General features: G+C 46.6%; 2 protein-coding genes across 3 annotated transcripts in view; both read right to left on the reverse strand.

Annotated features, from left to right (window-relative positions):
• The window catches only part of Bend5 (BEN domain containing 5), a 45,313-nt gene extending 29,653 nt beyond the window's left edge, over window positions 1–15,660 (reverse strand). Inside the window, exons 1-3 of one of the 2 annotated variants that reach the window (XM_041652938.1) lie at window positions 15,258–15,335; window positions 10,391–10,600; window positions 385–518 (exon numbers count right to left, since the gene is read on the reverse strand). In XM_041652938.1, coding sequence (XP_041508872.1) covers window positions 385–518; window positions 10,391–10,448 — 192 coding nt within the window. In that variant the 5' untranslated portion in view covers window positions 10,449–10,600; window positions 15,258–15,335. Of the gene's footprint in view, window positions 1–384; window positions 519–10,390; window positions 10,601–15,257 lie in introns of both variants that reach the window. The other variant, XM_041652937.1, reaches the window with a different exon arrangement.
• The window catches only part of Agbl4 (AGBL carboxypeptidase 4), a 1,095,236-nt gene that overhangs the window by 220,976 nt on the left and 853,845 nt on the right, over window positions 1–20,415 (reverse strand). The window lies entirely within an intron of this gene.

The following is a 20,415-nucleotide window of genomic DNA, read 5'->3' on the forward strand; positions in this document are numbered from 1 at the left end:
AATGGGACAGTGACTCGCTCTAAACTGCTACCCCAGACCAGCAGCCGCTTAGTGTCCATGCGAGTCAGCAACGACCTCTCCAGCGTTGTGTGCCAGGGAAAAGCATGCTGTCCTACCTCTGCAGCAGTCATGACACTGCACACACTGACCCAGGACTGTGCCCGTGGGACAGTCTAAATAAGAACTCTTGGAGTAGTAGGCCTTGGGGAAATGCAATTGCTGTCTCAAGCATCCTCCATCCGCACCCCCAAAAAAGCCCAAACAAAAGAATGCCCATGGCCAGGGTACAGTTATATGGGGAAGGAGGCCAGAGTGGAACTCTCTGGCTCTGAGAAGTATGACATCACTCCCATGAACATTCAAGAAAAGCAAAGATTTTGTTACCTTGATGTGTCTAAGCTGTAAGTCTTCTTCCCCGTAGTCTTTAACCTCCCCATCGTCTTCCAGGTGACTGAGAGAAAGTTTGGGGATTTTTATTTTCTTCTGCATCACACTGTTCTCAAGATCAGATTTGTCTTCTACAATGCATACCAAGAGAACAAGGTTGATTATGAGTCAAAATGCTCAAAAAGTACAAAACTTCAAATTCTAGAAAATAAATGAGACCAAACCAGCTAAAAAGGAAAAGTGGATACACCCCAGGCCTACTGTAACCTGCACAGGGAGCTTCTGAAGGCAACATACAGCATCTAGGGTACACAGTCAACAACATACAAAGTACTAAAAACAGCACCCAAGTGAGGCTGCCTAGGGGTTTCGGCATATCCATCTAAAAGGTTGCCTTTTTTTTTTTTTTTTGTTTTTGTTTTTTTTCGAGACAGGGTTTCTCTGTGGCTTTGGAGCCTCTCCTGGAACTAGCTCTGTAGACCAGGCTGGTCTCGAACTCACAGAGATCCACCTGCCTCTGCCTCCCGAGTGCTGGGCCACCATAGCCCGGCTAGAATGGAATTCAAGAATCCTGGAGCTGGAACAGCCCCTGGACTGTCATCAGGTGTGGCGGTTTGAACAAGAATGGCCCCCATGGGCTCATGCTTCTGTACTCAGTCTCCCGTTGGTAGAATTATTTAGGAAGGATTAGGAGGTGTGACGACTGGCTGGGAAAGGTGTATAGCTGGCGTGGGATCTGAGGTTTTAAAAGCCTGTAGCATTCTCAGTTCACTTTATAAATTGTCTTGGTCATGGTATTTTTGTCACAGCAATAGAAAAGCAACTAAGATTCCTGGTCTGAACTTAACTGACATGTGAATCTCTTGATACTCGAGACGCACTTGGTGTAGCTGAAGTATCTCCTCAAGAAAACTTGGTTTCTGTGGCTTGGTAATCAAGAGGCAAAAGAGGAGTGGCAGCCCTTCTTAAGGTGACACCTACACTGTAAGGGCGTAGACAGGCTGAGGAAGGTATGTCTCCTCCCCAACAGCACAAATGTAAGAAGGCAGAGTCTAATGGGCCCTGGTGAGTGACTGCTCCAACTCTCACTTCAGAGCCTGGTCCAAAGTACGAGTGTGAGGAGAGCCAGGAGTGAGAAATGGCTCTGGTGTCTTGTCCTGTGTTTCTGTGTACTCATAACATGTCCTGAAGAGTTCACAAAAACATGTTATTGCTCCTCGTTTCCTCGCTGTTTTACCTAATCTCATAGAATAACAGAGTATTGCTTTTATTCCCCGTGCAGGATTCAAAGTTGTCTTTACTAATCTGTCTGCCACAGCGGAAGCTAGAAGTTCAAACAGGAAAGTTGTAGAGGTAGAAATGTGAGCCTACTCTGAAAATGGTCCATAGTAGTAAAATAGTTTGTTTTCTGGGATGGGATTGAGACCATGGAAATTCCTGTTTCTTACACTCCCCAAAGATTCCCACTTAAATTCATTCTCTAGTATGCTGCCCATGTGGCATGTGGCAGAGAGCTGGCTCTATGCAATCTCCTTGGGTGTGTGTGTGTGTGTGTGTGTGTGTGTGTGCATGCACATGTGCATATGTGCAAGTGTTAAACAAGCTGTCATGCCAGGTCAGGCTTTTCTCCTCAAAACTTGCTAGTAAAACGGAGAAAAATGCTTACAAACCAGTAAGCATTCCAAAATGCAGTTAAATGCAGTCTTCTCAAATCCAGCTTCAGCTGCTCAGAGGTGGGACCCCTGCATCAAAAAAGTTCTGAGTGAGCCTCAGTTTCTCCAAAACAGGGGGAAGAGATGAGCAAAGACCCAGGCTAGCTGAGCTCAGGCCTCTATGACAGTGGTTCAGAATACTCTTCAAACTGTGCCTGGCACGCTGGGCACTCCGGGAGCAGGATATTATGCTTCCTATTACCAGTGTGCCTGAATCACTTTATTTCCATAAGCAGAAAGTGGATAAATATTAAATTTAAGGAAAAAAAGAAATGGCAGGCAGCATATGAAGCACAAAGGAAAAGCCCAGGAAAAAAGACGTTAATAGCGCCTGCTCGGAAAGGCCCTTCCCGCTAGGGTAGAGGACTCATCCGTGGTTCTGCTTTCACAAGAATGACCTGTTCTTGTTCTCTTTGTGTCTATAAAACCCATCCAGCGGGTTAGGCATGAACAGTAGAGGGTACCTGGGCATTTCTAAAAGAACAATATCTTCCCTTTACAAATCAATGCTGAATCTTTCTAAGGCAACATGCCTGCTGAAATGTAAAAGCTCAAGAGAGTGCTTCAGATGAAATTATCTTGGGTGTTTGTGCACATATCCACACAGGGGAGAGGGGAGGAAGAAAGGGAGGGGAGAAGAGGAGAGGGAGAGGAGTAGTGGAGGGGTGGGAGGGAAAGAGGGAGACAGAGAGAGAGAGAGAGAGAGAGAGAGAGAGAGAGAGAGAGGCCAAGACAGGAGGGTGCTACGGGACTTCTTTCTGATCCAGTCTTCGGTGTGACAAGTGTAAAGTGTGAGATGCCACCAAATGGGAAGTAGCAAGCTATGCTTTGCATTCCAGAGCTGAAACAGCGGTTCAGACTGATGCGATGCACTAACTGTTGAGTTAGTGCAGAAGGGGGCGGCATTCAGGCTTACAAATCTGGGTACTGGATGAGCAATGGTTATCAGATCCTCTCATTCAACCCTTTCAAAGCATAATGAAAGAAATTAGGTTACTTCAGGAAAGGCTATGCATCCCTGCAGTGTGCAGACAGACAAAAGAGGAACAAAAGAGACTTAGTCTACATCCTGGCGAGCTCACTATTACACAAGGTCCCAAAGGTTAGTGTTATAGCATGAACATATAGGACGAAACCTTTGGTATACCTTTGGTATAATTCAGGCCCAGAAGTTTCTCTCCCATAAGTCAGCTAATATCTTTGAGAATTACACTCTGCAAAATTGAAGCTGGTCCTTGCAACAGATGTATAAGCAATCAGATGGGGATATGAGATAAAAGCCCATGAGAAGATAATTCAACAAGTTTAAATAAGTTGTTTTTCTTCTCTGAGCCTATTTCCTCATCTGTGAATTGAAGTGAATAATTCCTCATTATTGGTCACTTTTGTTGTTGTTATTCTAATGAGGCTATAAAATTCACCACAGGTGGACACCAAATCAGCTGGATGAGAACAACTTGAAACCACAGAGCCCTATGCTGTTGCGGCCTGAGGCTGGCTTGCCTGTGGGCTGGAGACCTGCCTAACTGCCTGGCTGGGGATGGGTGACAGACAGGAGTGCTCTTCACTTGATGACAGCAATGACTGGAGGCCCCACCCTAAGACACACACAGGCTCCACGGTCTTTCATGCCCTCCCTCTCCTTGGGTGTTTCTCAAACTCTGTTCAGTTTGCATTCATCTCTTCCTTCCTTCCTTCTCTGAGGTCTCATTCCACACGTCTATGCTGTGTTTACTATACTCTATTATCCTACTATGCTCCAATTGCCTGCTTAGAAGCTTCTCTGGTACCTAAGTAACCCCATATGATAGAGACCACACGATAGAGACTCACCAAAAAAATTTTTTAATACAACAACAATAATAATAATGATAATAAATGCAGGCTCTGCCAGTAACGCATGAATGGATACTCAGCACCAAAGTCACTGGGTGACTGTGAATCAAAATTGTGATATTCCATTGTATACTGAGAATGTCTACAAACAGAAAAAGAGGTGGGGGGTTAGCAAGTGTTAGGGATGATATGGAGAAACCAGTGAGACTGCCAAAGGAGACAGCAGCTTTCGAAACAGTTTAGCAGTTGCTAGAAGAGTTAAACACAGAATCACCGTATGACCCAGCAACTGCACTTCTAGATGCATTCTCAAGAGAAGAAAAGCAGGTCTAACTAGAAACTTGTACATCAGTATTCATAGAAACAATATTTATAATAGCCAAAAAGCTAAAACAACACAACTGTCAATCAACTTATGGAGGGATCAAGTTTTATGCATTTTGCATGGCATACCCCTACAAAAGAGTACTACTATTTCCCATAAAAAGAAATGACATACTAGTTGATGTATATATGGATGAGTCTTAAAAATATTAAACTAAGCGAAAGACTCAGACACAAATGCCATATATTTTATAATCCTGTTACTATTATTGTAATAATAATTATTATTATTCAGAATAGGAAAATTCAGAAACAATACATTGGGGGATACTGGCCAATAGGAATGATTTGGGGGATTGGGAGATTATGAAAATGCTTAAGAACTATATAGAGAATTTTACATACTTTAAAAGGATTTTAAAGGAGCTGGAGAGATGACTCTGGCCAAGAGCACTGGCTGCTCTTCTAGAGGACCCAGGTTGGGCTCCAAGCACCCATGTGGCAGCTCACAACTGTCTGTGACTCCAGTTCAAAGGGATCTGATGCCCTCTTCTGGCCTCTGCAGGCTACTGCAGGCACATGGTGCACATGCATACAGCAGGCAAAACTCTTACACAGGAAAAGAAATCTACTAAACAATAATTAAAATGGTGAATTTTGTGTTGACTTAAAAAAAAAAAACAGCCGGGGGATGGTGGCGCACGCCTTTAATCCCAGCACTCGGGAGGCAGAGGCAGGCGGATCTCTGTGAGTTCGAGACCAGCCTGGTCTACAGAGCTAGTTCCAGGAAAGGCTCCAAAGCCACAGCGAAACCCTGTCTCGAAAAAAAAAAAAACAAAAAAAAACAAAAAAAAAAAAAAAACACTTCAATTCACGGAGGGTTACATTGCTCAGCCTAGATACAGAGGAGGAGGCCTTGGTCCTGCCTCAAGTGCCGTGACATGCTTTGTGGACTCCCCATGGGAGGTCCCTCCTCTGAAGAGTGGATGTAGAAGGAACTGGGATTGGTATGTAAAGTAAGATTGTTTATACTGGCCGTGGTGGTACACATTTGCAATCTCAGCACTTTGGGAGGGTAAGGCAGGAAGATCTTGCAGTTCAGTTCCAGCCTGGGCTACACAGGGAGTTTCAGATCTGCTTGAACTCCCAAATGAGACTCGATGTGGAATGTCAACTGCATACAATACAGACAACACTGCACAGCAACTCTGCAGGTAAGCATTATTCATTACTTCTTTTGCTTTTCAAAAAGAAAAGAAAAAAGAATCTCACATAAACCTCTCCCTAAACTCACCTAGCAGCAAAGGTACAGAGCCAGAATATGATAAGATCTTCTGCCCCACAAGCTAAATTGCACCACCTCCCAGTACATGCATAGAACACACAGAAGCCATGGTGGCTCACCTGATGGATGGTTGAATGAATGACTAAGTGATGGATATACAGATAAGGCTATCCCAACTCCCTGGCCTGAAGCTGAGTGCAGAAAGCAGCAGCCATTGTAGCATGTATAATATGGTGCAACATGAACAGTGTAATCCAGGTCAGGGGCCTTGACTGGGTTCTTTGGAAAGCAGCCTGAGCACTCCACAAAGTTCTGAAGTAACAGGAGTTCACCGAAGGGACAGAAGCAAACTTTAAATCACATACAGTGAGCTGGATCCTAGCTGCCTCAATTACAGGCCAAGGGGATCTTGACATTCCTCTGGAAGCCAACCAGCACCTGGCTGCCCTGTTTCTCTTTAGCTTCCTCTTCTATCCACGCTCCCTGGATATGAGGGTTAGGAAGACCTGAAGCCTACGTTCATCCTTTTCTCTAGGCAGTGAGCACACAACCAGCCCATTTGCATCCAAACACTAAGCAGGGTGGTTTTGGGGTTAGAGGTACTTACAAGCCCAGTATGGTATGTGCCAAGAAACACAACCAGAATGCAAGGCCTGACTTCCCAAGAAATGCTGGTTCACCGAAGGCTCTCCAAGCCTTCCTTCCTCATCTTACTTCTGGTTTGAAGGTGGATTTATGCTAGCCATATCTAACACATAGATGATTCGACAGAGTCAGCACAAAAGCAGAAGGCATGGTTGGGAGAGGGAAGTCAGTGAACTAATAAAAAACAGCTTTAGCATTTGAATCAGGAGGGCCTGGGCCAGAATTCTGCCTTTGCTACAAACTAAGCAAGGGAACTTGGGCAAGCTCCTCAACTGGTCCAAGCCTCAGATGAAAACTGCTTTCTAAGGAGACGGTGCATGTAAAGTCCCTGGCAAAGTGAAGGTCCTTACTGTGATATTCAATAGATAGCAGCTGTTAGGCCACGCTTGTGGGTTATGCGTTTGGCTTCTGGTCCCGTGGCAAAGAGAACCACTGCAAGTATCTGACACAGATTGAGACATGATGAAAGAGATGGTTTAGGAAGATTTATGTGGCAGTGCCAAGCAAGACGGATGGGACATGTGGATGAGCCCCAACACAGGGTGACAAGAAGCTATAACTCCTGACCAGTCACGTTAATGAAGGTGAATGGTGGTGTGGATCACCGTAGACAGCAAATCTGTCGTGCAGCGTTTTAATATGACTTTGGAATAGGATTCTGGCCTTGACTTCCAGAAAACCACCCAAGGAAGAATGGGGACAGAGATGGCTCTCGAGCCAACCTGCCTTTCCGATTCTACCAAGTTTAGAGGCAGTTAGTTAGTTTTGGTGTATATAGAAATCAGTATGCATCCTCGGGAGAGACACCATTCACTATCCTGCTTCTCTGATCCTGACAAGGAAGACGACCATCAGCTTGAGCTCCTTTCTTCTATGATGTCAGCAACTGATTTTACACTTTCAATAAATCCTGAACAAGTACCCACTGTGTGCCAAGCCTAGTGTCAGATCCTTTACATCAGCACATCTAATCCTGCAGCAAATTACTGAAGTACTGTAGGTGTAAGAAGTGAAGTGGCTTTCCCAGGACATAAGTGACAGGGAGGATTTCATTCCACTCTGTTTGACACCTGGGCCCTGTTCCTGTCACCTAATTGCCCCTATTGAAATAAGAGAAAAATTAGCCTTAGGAACTGAACTGAAAGAACATATGCAATAGCAGTATATTGATAAAAAAACTTCCGAGGTATTTGTCTTTCTCCTGACTCTGCCTACACTTTAGAAGACTCCTCTGATGAGTTCCCAGCCGGAGATGCACACTATATAAATCTCTGCACTATAAAACTTATTTAAGGCTGCCTAACTCTTTTTCTGTCTCTGTGTGTGCATGTGTATGTGTGTATGTAGTTTTAAAACGTGTTCTTCAAGAATATAGCAAAACTTGCTATTTGTTATTAACATGGGGAGAAATGGAGGCACAGGGAAAAAGCCAATGATGTTCTTGAAGGTTCAGACAGGTGAATAGGAAGCCCGGGGCAAATCTGTCTTCAGACTCTTGAAAGATCAGAGGATTCCGAGTTAAAAGGGGGAGCAAAGCTGTCCTACCTCCCACTGTACATGGCGTCGTCCTGGACAGTTAAAATAATCCAAAGCCAGAGAGCTGAGCTTGGTGTGAGTTTGCCAGTTAGAATAAAATGCTAAGTTCCGGAGGGCTAAACACAAAATGTTTAACAAAGGTTTTGTCTTGTTTTATAAATATCTATATGCAAGCTTCAAGTTTTTCATCTTCACAAAAGAAAATTCTGTGAAGCCTTGTGTTTGCATTAAAAACAGATACGCCACAGAGAGACAAGCATGCTGCATTCTCCAGCCTATGGTGTTTATTTTTATAAAACACAAAGCAGATAGAATTCTCAAGTTTCAAGGATTTTATCCAGCCAAGGCAACAAAAAGAAGGGTGCCCTGCTGTGGAGTGGCAGAGGCAAGCAGGGGGTGCTGGCCCAAGGCCTGGCTCTCCCAGGCTCGCTGGGTGACCTGGCCTCCCTTAACTTCCTTTCACTGGAACACAGAGACGGAACTGGAAACCCTCAACAGGTCCTTCAGTGACCCAGGTCTCTCTCTTATCTGACAGGGCAGGCAGGCAGGCAGGCAAGAGATCACCTCTAAGATTCCTCCGAGTGGGGCTGTTAGAAGGAATGGTCTTCAGAGGCCTTGTACCTACAGGGAGAAGAAACTGCCTGGCAGGGGTGGGAGGCCTCCTTGCTGTCCCTGGAACAGAGCTGGGACACAGACACGAACAGGAATGCCATCCTGCCAGGTCATTTGTCTAACTGGCCTCACGTGTTTTACCAGAAGTGTTGCTAAGGTAATGAATGAATGGCCCCACAGGAGAGTCACAGGTCAGCAAGATACAAACAGGAAAACGGTGAGTTCCCCAGGCTCAGGTCTAGTCCCAGGAGGACTTAAGACACAGTTGCGTCCTACATTTAACATGCATTTGCTCCTCTCTACAAAGGGCGATGTGGCTCACCTGACTCTTCTTCAGTGGTTAGTCCACCACTGGGTAGCCCCTAATAGCTGTCACTATTAGGAAGTCTGTACTGTATGCCAGGGACTTGCCCATGTTTGCTTGGTAATACACAGTTTCAGACGAGCACCTAAGGCTCAGAGAAGCCGAACATTTCTCTGCTGTCACACAGCTCAGAAGCAGCAGTCACAGTTTGAACCTGCACCGTCTTTAAAGCCCGTCCTTTGAGTTTTCACACTTCCTCCTCTGCACTTAAGCATGTGACCTCCAGGTTGCCTAACCTTCCTCTACCCTGAGACAAGCTTCCTTTCTCAAATGTCCCTGTCTTGCTTCCACCTCCTACAACAGGGCAGGCACTCAGTCCCATGCTGGAGGCCATGATGCCTCTGCCCTCCGTTTCCAATCCATTGTTTACAATGAGCTCTTGAATTCCAGCCCCTGTCCCCAATTCTACTTCTGGGATCCCCCGAAACAAGCCTGATCCTTCCTCTATAGTGTAAAACTCAGAAACCAAAAAAAGTACAAAAATACCGTTCCATGCAAATCTTCTCTTGTGCATGTATATTTAGCTTTCCTGTCATCTGTCTCACCGATGAACTCTGGGGAGAGGCAGTTGTTGCATAGTGAAATGAAACAAAAGTCAGCCCAGACCTGTGGTGCTAAGACCTCTCTCCTCATGTGGTTTCTTAGGACCCCCCTTATCCCTTGCTTCTCAGTCTAGCTCTGGCTGGTCTTTCCCAGTCACCTTTTATGGTTTGTCTCTTCAGCAGTGCCCTTAAAAGCTGGTGTTCTGGAGAGTTCTGCCCGTACGTGCTTCTCTCCCTCTGCCTTCACCCACGGTGACATCAGCCCTCTCATGGCTAATGACTTCCAAATCAGGACCTTTAGCCTGACATACTCTTCCGAACTTTGGGCTACTCACTCTCCTGACATCCCGTGCTACATGTTCAAGGGTGCTCTAACAATCTTCAGAGCTCACACCACGTTCCTCTCCCCTTCCAACCTGCTACTGTTCAAGGTGACCTCTGAGGAAGGAGGGTCCAGATCACCGTCTCTTGTCACAGCTTCGTAACCAAGTCTCAAGGAGTTTCATTTGCATGTGTGTGTGTGTGTTTGGTTTTCTGTTTTTGTGACAAGGTCTTGCTGTACACGTGGCCTAGGCTGGCCTATTATTTATGAACCTGCCACAGCTTCCTAAGGGCTGACATTACAGTCTTGCCATGTGGAAGGATACAGTCCACTGTCTGGAACCTATAGCGCTTACTGAACGGGTGCTTGAGTAACTTCCTCCAGCTCTATCTGGAACAGATATGCATGCGTGGAGCCTGGAATCTGGTGGTTACTGAGACCGTTAGCCAGACAATACCAACCCCTGTTCTTCCTGCATTACCTGCCAGCATTTAGCTAGACCACCTGATAGAACTCAGACCCCGTAGAACTTAAGTGGGCCAAGGAAACCTTCTCAGGTTATATGATTTTCTGGTAACAAGGGTACATACAGCTTCTGTGTCTGAAGAGCTTAGACAAAGGTACACAGGCAAGAAAAATTCTTCCTAGAGAAAAGATATCAAATTGAACTCTACTTTTCTGGATATTTTTAAATGTAAAAGTTAAAGTGCTCTTGAACAAATTAATACACACACACACACACACACACACACACACACACGCCCACATCCCCAAAAAACAAACCAAAAAAACTCAACCAAATAAACAACAAAAGCTTCAACTTGCCTGGGACTTCTCCTTTCAGCCTATTAACCAGGACCCTGAGGCACTCTTCCGCACACATTACTTAGAGGCAACAAATGTGTGGTTCTTGAGCACTAAAGCTCACAGCAGATTCAACCGTCAGTGATTAACATTCCGGTAGAATCTGCAACAAATGACAGCAGGCAAGTCCCAGTCTTTGCTCCAGTGTGTATCAGCGGAACATGTCAAAACCTAAATTAAAAGTTTTCACTTGCTTAGTTTAAGAAAAAAAAAAAAAAAAGCAATCCCTTGGTTGGCATGCTCCCACCGATGACATGCAACAATCTCTGCATGTGAGATTGGCTAGGCCCCTGCTTCGCTGCGAGCTCTGTAGAAGTTCCAAAGCATTTCTGGAGCAAGTGATCTATTTGGACTGACAGTGCCAAGCTGGGACCTGAGCCCTGAATGAGCTAAAATTACCAAAGCGAGAAGAACGTGGCTTTGGGACTTATTTTCCCCAAGTGTGGGGTTTCTTCTACTTGAGGGAGTGATAAAGAATGTTGACTTTTTCCAGATGAATAAAATTGAATGAAACCTCAAAAGCCCGTTGCAGGTTTCTGTTCTAAAAACAAAACCAAGTGTGGTAGAGGTGCATGTCTCCTGTCTCTTATCTTCCAACAAAAAAGCATTTGCCTTCACAAACTACAGGAGCGCAGCACAGCCCGGCCCAGGTGGATGCGCAGCGCTGGACAGCAGGCCCCTGCTCTGGAGAAGTCCACTATCTGGCCTGGCAGCAACACTGACTAACCAAAACAGGCTTCAGCTGCTACAAGTCAAAAGCCAGCAGCAAGCACAGTACAAAGCGAGCTGAGGAGGGAAAGTCTCCCTTGGGGGCAGAGGCAGAACAGGTAGTGCCCTTAAGGCTGGGCGCTTCCAGTGTACTTTGCCCACCCCCTCTTACAGCTGTACCAACAATGGGTTCCAAGTCTGTTTTCTCCCATGGAAGGTAAACTCCACTTAAACAGAGGGTTCAAGTTAGACAAAGATTACTCCACAGTGGCAGACCCGGGAGTTTGTGTCCACAAAGTAGCAAGAGATACCTCAGGTCCAGGGCAAGCAGGGTTGGGGGGCTGGGGGGTGAGACTGAAGAAGTGGAGCTGGGCTGGCCTACTGGGACATGAATGTCAGGCCAAGAAGCTGAAGCTCTATCAAGCAGGCCATAGGGGAGCTCTAGAAGGTTCTGAGCAGAGCAGTCTATTGACAGACAGCAGTTTAGAACATTCTGAATGCAGTCTAGACAGTGGCCTGGACACTGGGGAATGAACTAGTCTGCCGCAGGCTTTAGAAGACTGAAAGCAGCTGGTCCTTGTAAGATCTAGAAAAGACTCCAAACTCTCCTAGAATTGGTCCCTTTGATGCTCACTGGGGCCTGGTTTCAACCTCTGCTTAACACTTCCTACAGACTCCCTGAGGACAGTGTTTGTGTCTTCATCACTCTGCCCCCTCCACAGAAATCCCATGGGGCTGGCCCTAAAAAGACTGTCTTCTATGGCTCATGCCATCATTGTGATCCTAGTGCCTCGGTGTAGCCACGCAGTACTGCACTGGGTCTGGCCTGTGAGAAACAGGAAGGCCACACTTGACCACAAAGGGAATTTAGGGCAGTCAAGCAATAATCACACAGTATAGAGATGCCCAGGAAAAAATGACAGAATTGTCAGGCTACAAAAGCCTACAGGAACCAGTTGGAGTCTCTAAACCCCATAAGCAGGCTGGATTGCAACTAGACAATAGCTAGGGCTTTGCAGGGGAAGTTCTCAATTTCACAGGCTGCGTGGCAAAGAAATGCACGTAAGAAAAGAACACAGCTCACAGGGGAGTCAACCCCTGAATTAGCCTGTCCCTTCAGAAGGGACAGGAGCTCCTGGGAGAGGATTCTGTCAATGAGATGACAAGTGAGAGCGTGTGGAAGTTTTCGATTCCTGGAGAGAGGAGACTGGTCGGGTAAGAGAGGAAGAAGAGCAATGTGGGTGTGGATACTCCAAACTAACTCTCTTCTCTCCAGCTGGGAAACCTGCCTGGGGCTACACATTTCATCGACATTTTCCCTTCCCTTTGGGCCCTTCCATGTCATGTTACATTGGTTCATCAGCCACCTCACAAAGGAGATTGCCAAGCAGGGACTGGCACTAGACGATCCGGGCTGCAATTTTGGCTTTGCCATTTATTTGTATGTGGCGGCAGGGAGTTCTCTGAGCTTCAGTGTTCTCATCTACAAAACGGAAACAAGAACCATGGCAATATCTATGAATGGGTGCTAGACCAAATAACAGAGGAAGCCATGCGCTAAAGGCTCACACACTGAGACCATGGCATAAGCTACTGTGGGTGGCAAAGTACAAAGCAGCTGGCTGGACATTTCCTGGGTTTATGAAAAGGGTTTACTTCAAGACAGTTACAGTGGTTGGCTTGGGCAAATGCATGGCAAAGTTAACTCACTTATCACCAAAAGCCATAAGTGGTTCTGAAGCTTCTCCTGATACCACGCTACTGACGTCAGAACAATTAACTAAGCAGGAGCAGTCCACAAATGCAAAGTCACCTCAGTCTTCCTCTTGAGGAACTAACTCCCCAAACTTGGTGCTGTAGTAGAACTTTGCTCCTATGAACTGCGAGGCTTTAAAGCCTACAGGAACCCTAAGCCCCACAAGGGGCCTGATTGCGTTCAGACAATAGCACGTTCTTTGCATGGGTCAGATGCGCTCTTCAGGTGAAGACACTTCAAGTAAGCTTCAGAGCCACCAAGCTCAACACACAGGGCAGAATCCTTCCAGGATACATGAATTTCCGGGTTCACACTGGCCCTTCCAATCACACTGGCCCTTCCAATCAGATCTGCACCAAGAACAACAGTTCCGATTTAAAAATTTAACCAGCTTACTGGAATTCAAAATGGAGTCTGGCCACCCTCAAGTTGCCACTGTCCCCACCCATCCCTGCCACGCACCCACCCAACTCCTTTCTTCTCTGAAGACAAAAACTGGAGATAAGAAGAAGCACTTTTTAACTCAGCTTGCTGAACTGGTACCACACTTACTCTGCCGAGTTTCTAGCCGTTGCTTAGGTTTCTTGGGTATGGATGCATGTCTGTATATAACTTAATACACCATTGCAACTTGTGTCGATTTGAAGAGAACAGTTGGTAGAGGCTGTCACCTGCCTAACTCGTCTTTCTATAGTTCTTGAAGAACTTGCTGAATGAATGGACAAAGAGATACTTGAGTGGAGATCAACAATCTCCATACAAAGGAAAGGACACCCATCCCATCCACTCTCCTGGGCTCTTCCAGATATATGCGTGGCAGGATCACTAAGAAGCATGCTCTATTTTCTTCTAGCAAAAAGGAGGCTGAGGTTACACCTAGTTATAATTATTAGGCTTATCAACTTGCTGAATAAATTCCTAATCCCTTCCTAGGTAATTAAAGGCAAGCAAGCAAACAAAACCTAATCAGTTATGAAGACTTCCGTTCTAAAACCTGTCTCTCTCTCACTCATTTTTTCCCCTTGGACCTTGGTGTCTGGTGGGGTGAATGGACCTACAGCTGTGCGCCCCCCCCCCCCCCCCCCCCCCGCCACCCCGGGTCTGTCAGCAAAGTGGTTAAGGGCTCAACCTATCAAAAAGGGGATCTTGTGGTGTTGATCCATTCCAAATCTTCTACTCCTTCATTCCCACAATACTTTCCAGAGGTATTAAAAAGTAATCGGCCACGAGGCTGAGGTCCACCGACAGCTTGTCCTGGGATCCTGGGCAAGCCACTATGATTCAAACTAGTCTCGTCTTTAGGCTAAAGGAGAGGGAACACGGGACTCTGGAAAAAGTAGGAAAAGTGTCAAACCACAGAACCCTAACAGTCTTCATTGGGCTCCTAACCTTGGGTTGTCTTCCACGTGGAAGGTAACTGTCTCTTACCCAGAGGTAGCAGCAGCTACTCCTCTGCCCCTAGATGGAAGTGGTAAGCTCCTTTTCCCTGCTTGGTGTGTGCCCAAGCCTTCAACAAGTGTCTGGGAGAGGTCAACTTTGGAGTTGTCTTTGCTTGTAGAGGGGCCACAGTACAGGAAGCTAAAGGCTTGGCTTGCCCTGTCAACCAACCAAATTTCTGTACCTTTATCCATCTACTTAGAGACCAACTGCCAGTCTGTCTCCTTTCCCTCTCCCTGACCCCGTGTGTGATCAGGGTTAGGAGGCCAGGCCCTAACCTGAAATAGAAACGGTTTGCCCCTATCTCTGTCTCCCAGAGAGCGTTCTGGGAGATGTAAAAAGGAGCATGGAGGTGAAGCTACCTTAGGGCCCCCTTCCACTTGGCCAGTACACTGAGTTTGGGCCTCCTGGGTCCTAAAGATGGCCCTGATGGGAAAAGGTGTTAGAGATTCCTTCTTGTGAGAAAGGGCCCCCATCTAAAAGACCTAAAATTGTTGCTTCTAGCTCCAAGAAGACACCAGTGGCCTTAAAGGGAGAGAGGAAGGAACAGTTTGAGAAACTTAAGGTGGAAAGCGACTGTGAGAGAGGCAAAGGTGAGAGATGGAGAAAATGACAGTAGGGTAGGCAGCGAGTGAAAGAGAAGTGAAGAGGCAAGGAGAATACAAAAGAGTCAGAAAGAAGAGGGCAGAGAAGGCAGGCTGACAGCCGGGCGCGGGAGTGTCAGGGAAGCAAGGAAGACAAAGGGGACCCTCGGGTCTTTTTAACTGGTCTGGCCTCTTAGAGACACCTGGTACCCAAAAGAAAGCCCACGGGACAGGAAGGAGAGGCAAAAGCAAGCTGTGGCTCCCCGGCCCCGACCGCTCAGCCTCTCTCAGATCCTGCCCTAGTCCGCCCGGACCCGACGCCCCTCCCGGCCCGCTTGCTCACCTGCCAGAGCCAGGATCTGGGCCTTGTGGAGCAACAGCGTGCCCCAGTCCCGGGGGGCACGCGGGGGACTCTCGGGCTCCGCGCCCAGCTCCTCCGGGCCCCGGTACACTGCGTACACCTTCTGGTTGTCAAAATCCAGTCGCGAGCGGGGGCTGAAGTCGCGCACGCACGACACGGGCAGCGCGTAGCAGACGTTGTCCTCCAGGAACCGCACAAAGGCGTACATGGTGGGCGCCGGGGGCGGGCCCGGGCGCCGGTCAGCCCGCGGGGCGGCGCGGAGGTGGGGACCCCGCGGGGGGCGTGAGCCGCTGCCGGGCCGGGGCGGGGAGGCTCCCCGGGGCCCCGGCTCCCCCCACTGTTATTGTTCCTGAAAGCCCCGCTCTGCCAATCGGCTGCTCTCGCCTGGGCGCGGAAAAGGAGGGAGTGGGGAGAGCCGGGCGAGGGGCGGATGAGGGGGTTTGGAAGCGCACCGCCACTTGCGAAGTCAGACCCGAGCAATCACAGCCGGAGTGCGATTGCTGTAAGGAGGGGAAAGAGCGGAGATTCAATAGCTTTAATAATAACAGTACCATTGCAGGGTGGGGGAAAACACTGGTAAAGTCGCTTTCGGCCGAATTTAGTAGTTTCAACAATCGCGCTGCAGAACAAACTGCATTGCAACAAAACTATTTTGCAAAGGACGGGAGGGTGAGGGAAGGACTGATGCTGGTGGGCTGGTAGTAATTTTATGAGAATCCCCAAGTGTACACTTGCAAGTGAGCCGAAGTTTAGTGTTTTGAATTTAGCCACCCTCTTTAGTTCCTTTAGTCTACCCCCCACCTCCCCTTTCCCCTTTTCTCTTTCAAAACTACCAGCACCTGCTGTGAGGGTCAGTCAGCCAGAAACATTCCCCCAGAGCTGCCAAACCAGTTTTGGCCAGAACTGGTCTTCTCTGAGGTTTCCAGTTGGACTAGCTGCTGTGGTGGCGGAGGGTTTGTCTCAGCATCCTAAGACAAACTAAGACTTCCTGAGAGGGTTTGTCTCAGTCCCTCTAGTCTAGCTCCATTGAGGAATCGCCTCCACTGCACGCTGCCTCTGGGCAGGGACAAGTTGGAATGAAGCAGTGACTGAGGCTTCCGGGGAGCTAAGGCAGAGGCTGGACTGTTTGGAGTCCTTTCAAGAGTTCAGAATCTAAACTGGGCAGACCAGCAGTTCCTTCTCTAACTCTTAACAAGAGCTGGTTCCCACAGGGAAGTCACAAGTACGAGCGAAAGATTGACCGGCACGTGTAGCTTCCCAGGGGGTATGTGTAGCCTCCAATTGAGCTTTTGCATCCCATTGTCTAACCCAAACAGGGCATTTGCCAGTGAATTTGGGGGGGAAGAATAAACAACATTTCACACACACCCATTCCTTCATTTATTCAAGGAACCAATATTTATTGGGCACATCCTCCGTGTTATATTGTAGACTTGATGGTCTAGAGAAAGAAAGGATACCTATGTCTTTGTAGTATTTATTGATGTATCAGAACTTGAATTTCAGTTGGATCCTTTGTCAATATTAAATTACTGTCTGAATTACACACCTTTCCACTCATTGCAACCTTAACATTCTAGTTGGAGAGCATTAGGGAAGTTTAATATATGCGGTAAGAGTGAGCAGGGTATCCTCATAGAGACATACAAAAGGTAGACATGAAATGTTATGTTTCTAAAAACTCATTTTAATGAGCTTAACCTGTAACAAGAAAACAAGTGCCCCAAAATGCTCCTTGTGATTTTGGGTGTCTTGCTTAGGTGGGAGATTTTGTTTCCCCTTATACTCTTCTATGTTCATATTCCACACACGTAAACCCTTATTGCTGTTCTCCCCAATAAGGTATTACACTTTATAATAAATGCACCTTAGTCATTTTAAACTTAAAGCATTGTGCTCACATTTCAAATCAGCTACACTCATAATGGAGATGAAGCAAAATTCCCAAATTCACTTCATTGCGATCTGAGGAGTACTTTATGCTATTGAACTCTGTAGAACCCAGCCATGATAAGCTCCAGAGAGGTCCTAAGTCTCAGTAGTTTACCCTGAGGCAATACCTGGTTGCAGGAAGGACCACAAACTGAGATTACCTGAGCACCACCCAGGAACAGACCATCCAAAGGAAATGCCTAACGTTCCAACCACTGTAGATAGGATCACCTGCCAGCACACTCACCAGGTCACCCCTAGACAAATGTCAGCCTATCAGGGGTCCTAAACCTTAGAAATCCTTCACCCCCCACCTTTGCTACTATAAAACCCAACTCTAACTGAGCTTGGGGCTCTCCGATTATTTCAATACTTTGCACACACAGAGAGACCAAGTTTGCAAACTTGTATAAAATAAAGGCTCTTTGCTTTTGTATACGGGACTCGGTCTCCTTGTTGGTTTGGGGGGGACTTCGTGGATCTGAGTATAACAAACTCTACATAGTTCACAAATCTGACCATAGCTGGTTAGATAAAATTCCCTTAGAGCACCCACTGGTGATATCCAGTCAACTGGACATGACCCCAAGTCTTCTTGATACATATTTCATCCTGTCTTATCCTACACTCTGAGTCGTTCCAGAAACTAGGCTCTCCTGATTATGACTTATTTTGGCTGACCTTAAATGTATTATTTTAGAAGGTGGTCAAGGGAAAAGAATGTGTAGCAAGATTTCTGGTAACTCACAGATTGGAGCATACAACGTTGGCCATATTTAATGACAGTTCATGAAATTCCAGGCCATGTTTTCAAAAATAACTTCAGGTAGCACTCGGGTGATTTCCTGAATTTAGGTGAGGATTACCTCAAACTCTGTTGGCAGTGGCATTGATCACCGCTTTCCTGGACACAGTACATTACAGAGTCTACATAAACTATTTGACATTTCCCGACAGAGTATGACCCTAGGTCTGGGCTGGCTCCTTGCCCTCATCCTGGGAAGGCTTTCCCCACTGAGTGCAGGGCAACCTCAGCTATCCCTGAAAATCAATTCCAATGTCTTCTCCTTCCCCAGTCACCCACACTTGCCAAGCACAGACTAGCCTTCTTCTGTTTTTATCTCAGCACCTTTTATTCCCTCACCCTGTCGAAAACAAGAGTGACACAGCTCCACACCCTCACCCCCACCCTCACAAACTGGGGAGTTCCTTTAATGCTTGGGGGACCTCAAGTCTGGATTCATGGCTTCCATGCAGAAAAGAAATTTAGGGCTAATTTATGAAGCAGAGTTGGATATTTTGGTAAAGATATTTTAATGTAGGCTTGAGTGTGGGGGTTAGCAGAAAGCAGGGTGCTCAGGGAAAGAAAGACTCACCCAAGGGCTTGGGTGTGGGCTTCTCTGCAAGACAATCACGAAAAGTAACACGTACACAAGTGTAGGTGGGGCTTCCTCAAGGAGTCTCAATTGTTTTAGCATTAGACACGTCTACATTTTTGTTGACTCTTGAGTTATATCTAAAACGGTTGCTAAGAAACAGTTTCTTCTTTTCTCTATCATGATAAATAAAATTATAAAAAGGCCTGGAGATGGCTTGGATGAAATTGTAATCTGATAAGGTAAAACCAGAAGCCACCGGGGTTGCACAAGGAGTTTAGTACGTCCTTTCTTTGACTAGGGATATGTGGTGAAGAGTTACAGTGTTTACAGCTGCGAAAGGAGAAAGGCCTTAAGCAATTGTTAATTGTGCAGCACTTTTTATTTCTCTGCTGGCAAAGGGATTCAACCAGATTTTGGAGTGGCAGGCACCTCTCCCCGCACATTTCCTGTCTTTCTATCCCTCTGAACTAGAATGAGAGCTATTTGAAGGCAAATAAAAGCTAGTAACTTCAGCAGCCTGGACACATGGCGCAAGGCCGGAAATTAGACACTTTAATTTAAAAACATGCTAAAGACAACACGAGAGCATGATTGAGCCTCTTAAAAAGTTTTTCTTGAAATCCTGTTTGTTCTTTTCAGAGTCGGAACTCAGGCTAACTCTCTTTCCTCCTCTCATTATCCTACCTGGGAACTCTGATCCCACACTGAAGACAGACACAGAGACGAGCACATTAAACCCCAGCACCTTTACCTACCCTACCCATGCCAGTGTGAACCATTATAAAGCAGCAGTTCCAGTTCTCAGAACTCCAAGAGAACAAAAGGAATCATAGGATGAAAATGAACACCAGCAGGTTCAACACACTCTCCAGTACTTCTGCCTATAGGGCCATAGGATGGGTCTGGAGAAGGAATGGCAAGCTCAGTGGGCTGAGACACTGTGGACGGAACTTAAAGCCAGCCAATCCCCAGGTCCAACAACTCACATGTTCATTCTGCTGCTGCAGACACGAGGAGGACCTACTCTGTAACTCTACCATGCCTCCCCAGCTGCAACTCCCCCATAAAAACTCAGAAAATCTTTGCCTTGACCCCAGAAGACCTGGGTTCGATCCCCAGCACCCACATGGTGGCTCACAACTGTCTCTAACTCCAGCTCCAGGGCATCTGACACCTTCATCAGGTCACCCCCAGGTTCAAACAAATCACCTACCCAAGTTGGTGTGGCGCATTATAATGCAGTTGTTCCATCTCCCAAGAACTTCAAGAAAAAACAAAATCAGATGAAGAAAAATGGGCACAAGCAGGGTAAACACACTCCCCAATATGTCTGTATGCAGGTCCACAGAATGGGTTCTGGAAAAGGCATGACAAATACGTCAGGCTGAGTACCCTCCTTGAGCACTGCTTGCATACCATTAACACTGCTTGCAGACGAAACACCTGTACACGTCAAATAAAAATAAGCAGATATATTCTAAAAACAGACTCTAAACTCGAAGAGGCACTGTAAAACACTGAGTTCACCCAAACCATGGTTGAATTTCCTTCTCAACAGCCCTAACGAAAGGTCGCTTAGATTCAGTGTCAGGAAGTTTGCTACCACGTCTTAACATTAGGGCATTCCTCGATATTAAAGACTTCCTGCACTGAGACAGATTCTTTTATATAGTAGCTGCTATACTAATTTCACAGAAAATGCTATCCCAGCTCTTCAAATGTGGAAAACTTAGGATCTTGTCTTTCTCCAGACATCACTTTCTTCACCTGTCTTTCCTCATGTGACCTGTTTTAGAGACAAGAGTTGGGTCATCTACTTGTCCTTCCTG

Source organism: Microtus oregoni, unplaced genomic scaffold, assembly GCF_018167655.1.
Source record: "Microtus oregoni isolate MIOR12 unplaced genomic scaffold, Mior012 000005F_ref0000423, whole genome shotgun sequence".
Lineage (NCBI taxonomy): Eukaryota > Metazoa > Chordata > Mammalia > Rodentia > Cricetidae > Microtus > Microtus oregoni.